Raw genomic sequence first — 14,336 nt, 5'->3', positions numbered from 1 at the left:
TCGACAAAGCGAGCAGGCGGGCTGCAGGACTGGCGGCCTGCCGACCGAAGAGCCATCGGGCGTCTGAAGCTGCAACCGTTTGAACTTCCACCCCATTTCTCATCCCATGCCCCTCGTTTCAAGGTAATAGATCAACTAAATGAGTCAGGTGGTTGCACTTTAAGTAAGCGAGCAACCAAGGAAATCTAGACAATCTATGAGGCGGAATGACGGGTTTGTTGGGGCTCATCTGCAAGTGGTCCATCTTCACGGCTCGTGCCTGGCGCGCTTTATCGATCCGATTCGAATGCTCGGAACACCTCTGGTAACGCCCGAGGAACCTAAAAGTCTGTAGGAGATCCTGACGGCGAAAAGAACTAATTAGGTTACTGACTGCCGGAGAGATCTCTACTTCAGAGGTGTCTATTTGCGAAGCCGTAATATATCGAAGACGTTCAAAATATAGCATTAGTCGGCTTTTGGATCTATAGAGCCATAAAGTAGAACATATAGCGGTGGATCTCATCTTGCGGCACTATCGGCCTCGGTCGACAAACGAATATGTAATGTTAACTAAAGGATATTGTTAACTATGTTGAAAAGTTCTGAATGGCGGCAAACATGTAGAAGATGTTTCCGTGGGAAATTACGATAGAAATAGATTATCGACTAAGCGTGAACGAGAAGTTACATTTTAGTTATTGACTAAAATATAATGCGATGTATTTTGTTTTAAATCAGGCGAATACGAGATTCGTAAACAATTAACACTAGATCTGTAATAACAATTATAATTATCGTAATTATGAATTTGTTTAACCACAGCAATTTTTCGTCTGCTGAAGATAAGTGGTAATAATAACAATATAGTTACTATTATTATATTACGTTTATTATTACATTACAAACGGACTTTTCGAAGTTATACCGACGTTCTCGCATCGTTGGTCTGCTGTACACAATCCCTTGCCTTGTAATTACGTACTTTCACTTTCAAAGTTAGAGCACGATCATTCGGTTATCGTCGAACAACTTCATTACCTTTACTAGTCTACTATATTTGCAACACTCAGCGCACCGAGTTTATTGTGTCTAAAGCCAAATAAGATTATTTTTATTGAACTTAGATTAGCTACGTGGTCAGCGCAACGATATGCACAAGTGCCACCTTTATTCTCGAGATTCTTATTTACGCATCCACCCGTGGGCAGATATAAAAGTTAAACTCTGGGTATTACCCAATTTTTTTACTTCATTCTGTGTTCTTTCGTTCGCCACTACATTTCAAATGTTTCGTGCCGCAGTCTCAAAAGCGATCGACACCATAAATAGATGACCCCTATATATACGGTAGCCTCGCTCGCCTATGCAAGAGTAGGTTAGCACCCGGACACGGAGATGCGACCTAGAAGACGATAATATTGTGCCGCACAAACCATGCCTTTACCCGATTGGCACAACCCTTGTCCAACAGCTACCAGCTACAAGCTTCTCAGACGCGCCAGCGTCCTTAACGACAACGCCCACCTTCCACCAGACACTGAGTTCAACAACGTACGGCTAGATCGAGGCTTGCCTCTCTAACGATTCCGTCCTCGTCGTTACCTCAACAAAATTACGCACTATTTTCGTTCACAGCGTGCTACCTATACACCATCACAGTGAATCTGCCCTTCAGTCGATGCGTATTGTGCTGCAGATAAAACGAGAGCTGCGATGGCGGTCAACAAATTTATTTACATACGTACAGCACATCTATGCGATAGGGGACGTCGTATACAAAGCCCCTACGTTTTCAAAGAGCAAAACGCTCTGACGCTGAAACGGTAGCCGAATCGATCAGGCGCGCTGTTTTTGGGGGTTGTAGCAGGACAGACCCATGACAAGAAAATGCAAAACACCGAAATGGGAATCATTTGGAGTAGGCCCACAGAATGATAAGAGGAGAAAGAGAACGGCAATGAATGAGGGAGGAGGTGTCGAAAAGATCGCGAGCGTTTGGCGTGAGAATGAAAAAAAACATAAAGTATAGGGAAAATGGAGAGAAAAACGAAACCACTAAGCGCATACGGGTGGCGTTTGACGCAGACATCACTGGCAGGGGGCATACTGATTGGATCTGCATGCGTGACGACCTGCCCGCCACCATGGGCAGCGGCACCGAGAAGACGATCACTGGAGGAAAGCAACATTAAGCATAACAATGCAGCAACTGCAAGCAAAATGGGTGCGTTGGACTGGAGTGTGGGCATTGCCCTGTGGGGCCACGCCACACAGGCTAACGTTGTACAAGTGTTTCATACACAAATATGTATATCTGCTATTGTGAGGGAAACGATGGCTCAAGCTGTACAGACTGGTACTGGCTCGGCTGTTAGTAACAACTAGCCGATATATGCCGTACAGTGTTCTATATATATTACATATTATTGTGGTGACGCGTCATGTCGTTCTAGTGCCCCTGACACCAGTTGCCCGCGTGCGTGTCTCGCGCGATTCGAAACGATACGCATAGCAGCTTGGTTCGGCGTCATGAGGTTGGTCTTCAATGGGGAAGACCGAAGGAAAAAGATGGATGATGATTTTCGTCACGTATAAGCATATATTTGCGCGGACGCTCAATAACAAAACCGGCTAATGATCGACTCTGAAGTTAGTGAATTTTGGATCTGTAGACGTGACTATCTGCTGCCGAAAAACATGATGAGAACCGCAACATTGGCCTTTGAGACGGCAATACAAGCTAGGACAGGCAAAGTGATTGCGGAATATCGATACGCCCTTCGTGAAAGGAACGTTTGTCCAACATGGTTGGTTTAATATATGCCAAGAAAATAGACGAACCTTCTTAACAACAGATTGTGGGTCATTATCGCTGTTACACACGTTCTTTGCTTTGAAATTCGTTACCTTCTATAATTCACGTTGAGAACCAAAGCTATATTCAAAGTGTGCTTAAGATGAGGCAACTCTTATTAGAGTTAAAATCTTTTTAAAGCACAGTTTAATGATTTTCTTCAAAAGTTCTTCTTGCAGGTATTCCATGAATAAATAGTCAGTCTTGAGTACTTCAAAATAACAATGATCGCTATCTAAATACGGAAGATATGGGAGCTATGGAATGATGAAAATATATTTTGTAACAGCTTAGTTTTGATGCCGCCGAATTTCGGACAATGGGCCATAGGGCTATGTAATCCTGTCCTGAACAAAGGTTTTGATTTTTGTCAAAGTTATCGTTTATTAACTTGAACGACCCTTACGTAGGTTAGTGTACGTTGTTATCCGAAAAAAAAAAACAGTTAACAATCAAAAGCTGTTTCCGTCTGTATTTCTTCATTTTTCTTATTGATTTCTATTTGATCTGTATATGGAACAAACTAAGTTTGAACATAAAGTGGTCAGCATGGGTGACCTTACATATCTGTGCATGCGCATGACTCGCGATCTACCTTATTCGTTATAAATGACCCTTCGCTCTGGTCAGTGGCTCAGACTGCTAGATACGGATACATATTTGCAGCCTCGTGGGAAATTATAGCAGCTGCGGGCCAAGGGACGCGAAGTGCTTGCTAGTTGATTTGGTTGAAATGTTACAGTTGCAATAATGCAAAGCGTTACATCCAGATGATAGCGATCTGTCGGCTTTGGCAGGACAACAATGTTAAACCAATTTTCCCTTGCCAGTTCGCCGTTCTCCTTATCGGCTAGTCGCTATTCAAGCTCTCTGTGTTCGCGGGTTTGGTTGAGATTTTCCGAGTGACTCTGTGTATGTGTATGTTTTCTCTGTCGTCCTGTTTTCACGGATGCTGGACAACCAAAGATTCATTCTCCGTTTTGAATCTACTGTTACTCCACCTTCCTTGCCCGCCGGTTTGTCGGTGTGTGTAATAATATGGTGACAGACTGGGCCACGGTTGATCGACTGGCCAGCCAACTGGTTTACTCGGTCTTTCGAAAACTGAGTCGTTCCCTCCTCCGCCGTCTTTCTCTTGCGACAGGGAATAGGATTGAGGGGAACAGCAGTGATGGAACCACTGGCGGTAGTGGTCATTGTGGGGAATTGCGGTGAAGCAAAAGTACGACCGGAGGCTGGGAGGATCGTCATGGACAAACGCGGTCCATTCGTTCACTTTGCATGATGAATGGATTTTAATTACGATATCATCATTAGTGTGATTTGCACTTATTACTGGTTAGTAACAGTTAGGGGGTCGCTAGCTGCTAGTTTGCGGCTAGTGGCGATGCCGATGGTTAGTTCGTATGGCTTTGCATGTTGAGACCAATCGTTGATACTAGTAACCGACGGTGGCTCACTTAGCGGCGTATTTCGGACGTACATTTGTGGAGAGTGGGAATTTGCTGGAGCAGACGATACGGGAGCGTTGTACTGCATCATTTATGCTGAGCTACAATGTGGCTAGAGGCAATCGTTCTCTACCGATCCATTGTAACTACTGCTGCTAGTACTGCAACGGGCCCAGTGCAAATGGCAGCGGCTGCAGGCAGGATGGTGACCATTCTATTATTAGCCCTTTGCACCCGGAAACTCCTGGCATCGGCCGGATCAAGGCGCCCGCTAGCCTGTCGGTAGTCAGACCACGCCGTTCCTGAAGGTCTGATTGGAAGATAAGGCTTTGGACAAGGGGAGTAAAGAGCATAGGGACAGTCAAACAGGGCGAGTCCTCCTGATAACAACCAGTCGAAGTAGTTCTAGGCATTCGCTAGGCTGCAGAACCTCCCACGGTAGGTTAACGCTGCTGTCGGACGTCGTACATCCTGTCGGTTAGTGGTCAGTCATTTCACGCCTCCGTGTTGTCCTGGTAAAAATGTTCTCAGCTAAATTTGTGGTTATCAACAAAAGCCAGCAATAGTGGTAGTCCAGTTGTGCTTGAGGGTCCGATGCGATTTTGTTCACTACCATTAAACCAGTGACGTTACGACATTTTGTGGCCGGTAACGACTACGCTAGCTTGGGCATATGATAATGGTAGTTGTACTGCAAGATGCTTTAAGGTGGTACCTTGCCGAAAGTTCCAGTTGCTCCTCTTTATTACAATTTTACGAAGAGCTATAGTTTCCTCGTCTTGAAGATCAAAACACATTCAACACAATTTTAGATTATGCATGGATGTATCAACAATTTGCCGTAACAAATGCAGTGGTTAACACGACAGTGCTTCTTGTTGGGGGATGTATCCACGTACATCTACTCTGTCATGACACAATGATACCCAAAACATGCCCAGCCACGGCGAATAACAAACGCCTTCGAAAACGACAAAAACCCTCAGAAAATGTCCCGGCCAACGTCTGTCGGTGATCGAGTGTCGAGTATGTGGACTGAGACCCGAATGCCTGCCCACCCGCCCGAGTGTGATCTTGCATACGCAACGAGCAGTCGCCCGTCGCTTCAACAGTAGCAGCAGCAATGCGCAAACATCGAACAAACAAACAAACAACAACAGACGTAGCTACAAGAACACCTAGCTACTGGCAGCAGAAAGCCGGCCAGAGAGCGGACGAATCAGACGAGAGGCAACGCGATGGCTAGCTAGCGGGCAACGAAGGAGATTTTTGAAGTTGTACGCCGAAAGATGTCAGATGGGGGCGCATTACGACAGAGGAGAACTGGGTTGACGCTGGGGACGTGCAGACGCGTGCTCAATAGGGGCGAAGCGGAAAAAGGACCACTTGGGTTTGGAGAAGAAGAGTCAGATTGAAAAAGTGCTCGTGAAAGCGAATTGTCTGTGTGGGTAGAAGCGGGTTCATGAGGAGTGAGCAGCAGTAGCGTGAGCTATGTTATTGGTGTTACACCGACATGCTGTTGAAATGGCGGGCAGCGGGTGTCTATCGTGAGGGTAATAGCACTCACTCCAACCTAGCTGCTTGAAAGGGGGGGGGGGGGGCAAGCGGGCTCCAAATCGACTGACTGATTCCAAATCTTCCTCGTCCAACAGTAAACAGCCCGCAGCAGCGGACCGATAGTGCTGCGAGTGGTAAAGGTTGTATTTAAAGTACTAGAGTCTCTGTAGACTATCAGCTATGGCAGCAAAACTGAACGTTAGAAGGCAAGGGCGTAGAAGGAAGAACGCCAAAGGAAATGTGATCCTCCAAGGCTCGTATTTGATCGAAATTCAAACAAAGTGGCCAATGTTTATTTGCGTTATTGTATAACAACAACTAAGTAAACATTTCGCTGTTGGAGACTGATGCTCAGAATCAGCTTTCCTCCAGTGATTAACGGGTATTCGTAATCTAGAATGAGATATTACATGATCTGAATTGTGATAACCGTTGTATGATCTAACCAATGTAGCAAAATAAATCATACCTGCCACACCTCATCCAAGCTCACCAAACCTGTACAACGAGCCTCCATTTTTAGCAGCAACTCGATCGGATAATGGATCTGGCGGATGAAGGTGTCAAATCAGGCATTAAAAATAGGACCGCAAAGCCCAGGACTCTCGACTCACAACGAATACTGTAGGAAAGACCACAATACTAAGTGAACTCAATAAGCAGACGTACACTTCAGGTCTACACCTGCTACACGCGTACAAGCAATTGCATTTTCTATGCGTGTACCTATGGCACCGCTCAAAATGCGCCAATGGATTTATCAGTGAGTGGGCAGTTGGCTGTATCATGGCGATTGCTGCAGTTCTTACGGCTCCCGTTGTTGCTGTTCTTGCTACTGGTGCTGCATTGCATTTCTGATTTTTCAAATCTCCGCCTGCTTGCTATCGGCGCGTCGACTGTAGTCGTGGGCCTGCATCTCCTTCGCAGTTCGCCTTCTCCGTCCCCTCTCCTTGGTACGAACAACTCAGCCAACTCTGCCGCGGCCGAGGCAGTAGCCCGGAGACTGCTCCGGGATGTAAAGTCAATCTTACCCTCGACTGCTTCCTAGACTTTAAGAAACAGCGAAGCGACCAGGAAGCTCGGTTTGTACTGCCGTATGTTGTTTGCTTGCCAGCAACGCAATGGACGAAACCGAATATTGTATGATACCTGCTGCGTTGCAGTGCGCCCACACTGACAAAATTCAACCTCCTTGCGCCCCTCGTAAATTTTATTCCGTTCGAATCGCCTCCCTGCTTGCTCCATCGAGTAGAGCCGCATATGTGCGCCAACAGCCGGTATGCAGGCGAGCGCTTGGCAACTAGAGTCGATTCTACTAGGGACAAAGTGTGATAGAGATAATCTGTCATCTGTTGCCATGTGTACTGTTCGATAGGGCGCGGATGAACGGAAGGGTTATTATTGTGCTATACTAGATCGAATCAATTTATAAGACTTCAATCCGTATTCTGACATTGGAAGGTTCAATCGAGTGTATTTCGAATAAGTTTCTATACAGCCAAACAAAATCAGAGGAGCTCACAGTTATATATACTACGGCTAGCCATTTCTTGTGGGGTAGTTCTTGTACTATCTCAGGTCGAGACGCGAGCGCCTACAGTTCACGCATGGTATCGGCTAGAAACAGCGTCGGTATAGGATCAAAGACTTCGAAAGCTAGCTAGAATTAATATTTTGAGGCAAGAGTCACACATAAAAGGGACACAATCAACAAGTGCACGCTGAAGCGTTGCCAGCATATACATTCTATTTAGAGTTTTTATGAACGCCCTGATTTACGTGAGGCAAAAAGTCTTTGACGGGAAATTTTGCGAAATGCACCTAATGTCTATTAACTTCTATGGTTTGGATGTCGAGACGTGAATGTACCTCACCTATCCTGTAACTTTTGTATGAATAGTGAATCTCAGATGAGCCTTAGCAAATGGTTCGTTAGCATTTGTTTCAGTGTTTACCTGTCAACCGTATCGATAAAAAGGTTCTCATTGCATAGTGGCCTAACCTAGCAAGGGATACAGCCGCGACTGTACTGTCAGTGACAAGATCGACACACATCAAAACTTTGCCCCTATTCTCTCGCTACGAGGACATTGTTTGAACGAGCTCGTCCCTTTCGCTGTCCTCTGCTAGGACTACCACGTCGTGCTATACTAGTCTCTGATCGATTGCAGTCTACGACGGGTAAGAACACCTTGCATGACTTTGCTGTTGTCGTTAATACATAACTTTCTCATCAAAAACAAACAACATATAGTGTCTCCCTTATCAGCTATTTTACTGACTTGTCAGATGCACATTTACGCATAGCGGAACGCCTGTTGTGCGTTGGAAATCTACGGAAGACAAACCATTGAAGTGCAACAAGTAAGTAACTACTCGAGGCCTGAATCAACTGAGATAACGATATCCGAATTCATTACGTTCTTACGATGTACAGGATAGTCAAAATGTAACGTAATTATTATCTATAGTTAATTTTAGTGAAATGAAAAATAAAAATTTGTTAGTTTTTCAAACTTGGATGCACAGGTTTTACGAAGGGATTACGATGAAAACGTTTACGTACGGCTGAATTTTAACGACAGTGAACAAGTTATATAGGTCTCAAGAGTGTTACGTTTAGTTTTGTTCCACCAATGCATATCTAAGAACAATTTCATTGAAAAACAGGAAAAGCTTAACGATTTTATAGACACTGATATGCCAAGTAAACAGTGCAGATTTTCATAAGGATGTTTCCGATGTCCGATATATGCCATAAGGACTAATAGGCCCTAAGAAAATGGGGTTGACACACATATATGGCTTTCATTCATTTAACTTTCATCTTATTTGAATAAACAGTTAATTTTTTTTCATTTAATAGGAAATTAGGACTCAAACGGCCTGCAATTTGATATTTCGGGATCGTTTTTATTTGCATAGATTTCTGTGATAGACGCCACGAAAAAAGCAAAAGAAGTGTGGTTGTACCCCGAAGAATTAGACGTCACCAAACGCAAAAACAATTCCCTCTTTATGTACGAAGTTCTATCGGAAACACTTTATATCTAGCCACAGTAAGAGCACACTCACATAATCCTAATATTGTTCCTACCGCTTATTCTAAAGGTGATTACATCAATGTGTAGCTACCGCAGAGAAGGACCTTGGCTGTTGTGTGGCATGACCTCGGAGGCAGCGTTGCGGCGGGTCACTCAATGGAGATATTGCACTTCGCTTGGCAGCCTGGTCTCGGTTCTATTGGGGCGTCCCTCGGGATCTAAAATGGGCCCGACCTATTCCTTCTTTAAGACAGCAGCAAGCACCAATAGCAAACTTTTGATAATTGAAATCAGCTCAAGTGGCGCAGCCAGCAGTTCCGAGTGGAGCGGCAAACAGGAGAATGAACGCCGCTTTGTAAAGTTTCATCCTCTTCCCCTGCCTTGGACGAGCCTCTTGGGGCAAGCTCCTTTCTGGAGCAGGGAGTATGAAAATTATCTAAATCGAAATTGGGACGCGGCACATGGGATCAATCGACAAACATCAGACTTAAGTGTTGATTTACAGATAGTTTAGACACAAGCTAAAGAGGCTAACCGTTTCTAGGCTTTGGTGAGCGCTGAAGGGCAACAAGTCTGACGGAGAATGAAAGCCCAAGTAGGACTGTGGAGCCACGGAAGTAAACGGCCCGAGGGATGCTGGCAATGAATCGGTGGATTTACGTCAACCTCTTGCAGGGCCGTAATATTTCTACGATCGCAAAAACTAACAGCTTAGCAAATTCCCATTAGAATTGAATGTGACCCATCTGCAATGAAACGATTCATCGATGGAAACTATCTTTTTGTGTTTTCCATTTTAATTTTTTAAATGTTTATAGTTCTCATCACAGCACCAACCTTAGAAAAGAAGGTCCAAATGGTAAGTTTTTAGTCTACAAATTGGAACGAACATTAGACTATATCTATGCTTCTGATAACTTCCGTAGCGTAGAATAAGTTGTTTTCAGTATTGTATATAAGTTGTGTAGATCCCAGATACCGATGTTATTTTAATTTTTGCATATATTTTTCTTACATAGAGAACATTTTCTCAAACAACAATTAGCTAGTAGATCGTTTTCTAGCCAAGAAAAAATCTAGCATCTGCCATCGAAAAGCCTGCTTAGGAGAGTTCTGATTTTGATAAAAAAAAAATGTAAACGAGAGACCACTACGACCCATCAAGCTTTCTACACTCGAGGCTCTGTCGTAGCTACCGTATGATTTTAATAGGTAGCCATGGCAGCCTATCGAAAAATACCTCACACCTTGGCAAGTGGCGACAAGTTTGTCGGTAAGCCTCGCATATTAGTTATTGTGCGAACCATCAAAATATAGGGATGCTAAGGTAGGCTGGCAACGACACCCAGGAAGCTCGACGTCAAATAACCTACCACCAGAACTCGTTGCTACAAGTGCAAGTAGCGGACAAAATTGCGCGCCACACAAAATCATACCAATAGGGAACCCTATGCGTATGTTCGATCTTTCTAAAAGTGACCCAAGCTTAGCGTTAATCAAGTGGCTCTGGAAATGTGGTAGCAGCTTTTTGAATAACGACCTCGATTCGTTCAGACGTTGCGTACATCATTTAAAAAAAAAAAGTTTTCTTTAGGTATAGGTATAGCTTAAGACTGTTTGGTAAACATTCGACAAAACCCTTTCGCTCGTTTAGAAACATCATCTATAACAAGCTTTGCGTATTATATGATCTAGACGTCCAGAGCGATGAATATACTAGATTCTTATATTTTTAAATATCTATATATTAATACTGCAAAAAGTACCTTCCTAGTTGCTAGCCAAGGAATCAGAGCCACTACTCTCATCGGGACATCAGATACAAGCACCTCATTTCAGCTTCTTTTAACCTTCCCATGGCCCCTACACTGATGGCAAATGTTACCCTTTGATGGTTAGTACATGGTATTCCACCACAAAGTTATCGTTACGGTGAACTTCGCTATCCTATTTTTCCGCGTTCCCATCAGTATGAGCGCAATGAAAGGCCCCAAGCAGGCAAATCCAGTCGTCGGGTGTAACCTGGTAGTCATAAAGTAAGGACGTCAGGCTCCACATCGAATCGCAGATGACGCAACTGCACCTCTTCCCAGTCCTACATTCAGAGACTTCCCCTCGATTCTCCTGCCAAGCGATCCACATGGCGTTTTCTCTTTAGGAAGAAGAAACACCCATTGTGAAGTCCGAATCAACCAATAGAGTCAACGGTATGTAACGAGGTCGAGGCAGGTAGACGACCTGCCCAATAGGCCAAAAGAGCTAAGAGCGAGTTGTGGAGCTTGCAAGCTACGACTTGAATGCCCAGCTCGTTGAGAGATTAGCAGAGAATAAAGACACAGAAGCTATAGCGGTCGTCCTTCTCGACACCGGCCCTTTTTTGTGTTTAGCAGAAAGCAAAGGAAATATCACAAATAGAGACAGCAGAAGCAATGAGAGCAGTAATAGCCATATAGCCATTAACAAGTCGTATCGAGCGGCCACTGTCGCCGTATGTCTATAGCTAAACTCCCACGTTTCCAACCAGCCACTGCGGCCATTTATGACCTTTTCTCGGGCGGCACACCCAACTGCTTCGTTCTTACTTTTTATTCCGTTTGATGCCTATTATTGCTACTAACTTACGACTCGCTGATGTCATCTTCGAATGGCCCTCCCCCGTGTGTTGAGTTCCCCGCCTCTGAACCACTGTCATTGCCTTATCGTGTGCTGGCTTGGAGAACGACATGCAGTAGACAAGTCATGTCTACGTTTGCGCTACGCTTAACGGACCTATAAAAATGTATCCTTTATAGATTCTGTTCTATGTACGCCCAAGGGATAGTCACACTAAAGAATGACTAGAGCATGTCTGAATACTAAAGGTTCTAAAGTCCGCCGATCTCTAATTCACAATTATAGAAATGTATATTTGTAACCAATAATACACGTAGCGGGTGGCATTTGCAAAAGGAACTATCGTAAAGTGCGCTTCCAAAACGTTCTTCATAGACCGAATAGATGACTTAGTACGTTCGTTGTGCAGCCAACTCCCACCTCTTAGTCAACGTGCCTTGCCATATAGAAAAGTTTATCACGTGTCCGTATGTCTATTCAAGGATAAATTAATATCTATATATGTATATGTATAAAAGACCAACTATTTAAACATATATCTGCGTAGCGTTATGGGTTACGGAATAAAACGTCGGGTGAACGGCCGGGGATTACGCCTGCCTCAGTTTCGCCTCAATCCCAGCGTTCTCACGTAGCTTAGTTAGCCTTCTAGTAGCCCAGCAGTCGGCATAAATGTTGGTTGGCCATCGTTACGATTGCTGTTTCTCGGCCCCACTCAGACCCTGCAAGTGCACCAAACTGTATCTACCTGTCCGTCCCGGTAAGAGTCACCAATGCTGCCGCTCTCCTCGGTGCACGCAATGCCGAAAAACGCGCGTGTACATCCCGCCAGCCAAATAGGGATAGTTGAAAGAGGTAAAACAGTCCGAGAGGACTTGTGCACACCAAGCGAAGATCGGGAGAATCAGAGGAGAGACAGAGATGCCGAGCCGTCGTAGTTAAAACGATGTGACGATAGAGTCGGCATGGGTACTACTGCCGATGGGGCTGCCGCTGCAACGTTTAAAGTTGGCCCATAAATCAGATTTAGCTTGAGCAGACGGAATTTATGGCGGGTAATTTAAGCATGCAAATGTTTCCGACGACTGCGTACGCAGAGGCAACGTCGGCAGTGGGAAAGCTAGGGATGGTGGTCGAGTTGCCCACAGGGTGGCAAGGCAGCCGGCTACAGTTGCAGCGGGGAAGATGATGTGGGGAAATGTCGCAGGTAAAGACCAACGGCAGCAGCGAACGGCTACAGACGAAGCGCCACGGCGACTACGACGACGGTGTCGGCGGCAAATTTTAAAGGGACTGATACCTTACAACCGCCGCTGCTGGCGCCACCATCAACGATGAAATTTGTGTTCAGGTCGGCTTTCAATCTCTGTGCATTTTATGGTGTCCACAGTTATTCGGATATATTTTGTTATATGAATCTGAGTAGGGAGGATATGATGTTTTGCGAACAGACAACGTCGCACCCATACACACACAACGATAAAAAGTGTCGTATCGTATTTGTCTACAGAACTGTCCTCGGTATTAGTCGGAATATAGCGAAGGCTGTGGGATCGCGTAGAAAAATCACTGGAACGGGGGGTAGACAGAGTCGAAACAAACGAATTCTGCCAAAACGAACGAGCCTAAATTCTGCTAAATGTAGAAAAAGTATACGAATTCTATTTTGTTACACATGTATATAAAAATGACTGTGAAACAGTTTTTCGCACCCGTTTTAAAAATATACTGTTCTCTACCATGCGCTAAATGTCAGATTTGCCATAGAAAGGCAATTATTTACAGTATGTATATACATCGATTGATTCATTTCAGATCATCGTTCAACCTGCTCGCGCCATTATATTTTTTCCCAAAATATCCATGTCATACACGTGTATAACCAGCTGTGCGTAGCCTCAAGGTAAAATGGTAAAGTACTAAAAGCTACTTAGTGTCGATAACGTTCCATATAATTTTTCGCCTTTATTTGCCACTGATCCTAGAGTACACTTCGCAATCAAAGAACGCATTCGAATAAAAACGACTATCATAAAAGTAACCGCCTTGGTCACGTGAACCTTACTAGTCTATTTCTATATAAAACCTTCAAATTTTGTTATACCAATCTAGTAAGCATTCGAGTGTCTTTCAAGCGAACCTTGCATAGGAGTATGTCAACAAATGCCTTACAGCATTTGCTGCTATCCTCTTACGGAATCCCTATAGCAATAATTCCGACCGGTCGCAGCAACACTTTGTTAAACTGAAAAGAAACACGAAATGGACAACATGCGACTATGACTGTTCTTCTTCATAATGCAAGACAAAGTTGAACTCACCGATGGGTCTTCAAGTTTACAGAAGTGTGTTTTTCTCTATTCGCCACAAATGATTACCCTTGATTATTATTTACTTGTTGTTCAGTAATAAATCGTGACTTGGATGCTTTGTGTAAATATCAGCCGAACCGCGTACTTATCTAGTGTGCAATAATATGCACTTTTTTAATCATTTAGTTAATAATGTTTCTAAAAAATTGAGGTAGGTCAAACAATTGGTCAACAACAGACAAAACATTTGGCGCATGCGTTCCAGTCCATTGCGTGTAGATGCCACCATAATTGCACTATAGCTTTTGTAGTATCGTACTTCTATTAGTTTATGTGCGCTAGTAAATGTAGTCACGTAAATGAGGCAAACACTTAGAAATACAAGACGAAGCCCTACTTTTCTTAAAGACAAGACTTGATCTGGCCGGATTTTCGCCAGCACAGCACGGGCAGCGCTGAGCCTTTTAAATCGTCCGCCAGGATATCGTGGCCCATTCTCAGCATCTTGAATTTACTCCTTTTT

General features: G+C 44.2%; 1 protein-coding gene across 2 annotated transcripts in view; it reads left to right on the top strand.

The window, feature by feature from the left end:
- Positions 1-13,944, top strand: part of LOC147754830 (uncharacterized) — a 141,078-nt gene extending 127,134 nt beyond the window's left edge. Inside the window, exon 4 of one of the 2 annotated variants that reach the window (XR_015329797.1) lies at positions 13,317-13,944. Coding sequence is in view for 1 of the 2 variants with exons in the window: in XM_086992301.1 (XP_086848427.1) it covers positions 8,956-8,975 (20 nt within the window). In the remaining variant the exon portion in view is untranslated. Of the gene's footprint in view, positions 1-8,955; positions 9,666-13,316 lie in introns of those variants that run through there. The other variant, XM_086992301.1, reaches the window with a different exon arrangement.
- The last annotated feature ends 392 nt before the right edge of the window (positions 13,945-14,336 follow it).

This window comes from Varroa destructor, unplaced genomic scaffold (assembly GCF_002443255.2).
Source record: "Varroa destructor unplaced genomic scaffold, Vdes_3.0 BEIS01000006.1, whole genome shotgun sequence".
Taxonomy (NCBI): Eukaryota; Metazoa; Arthropoda; class Arachnida; order Mesostigmata; family Varroidae; genus Varroa; species Varroa destructor.
Note: the sequence above shows the minus strand (reverse complement) of the source record. Positions and strands in the feature narration are given on the sequence as shown.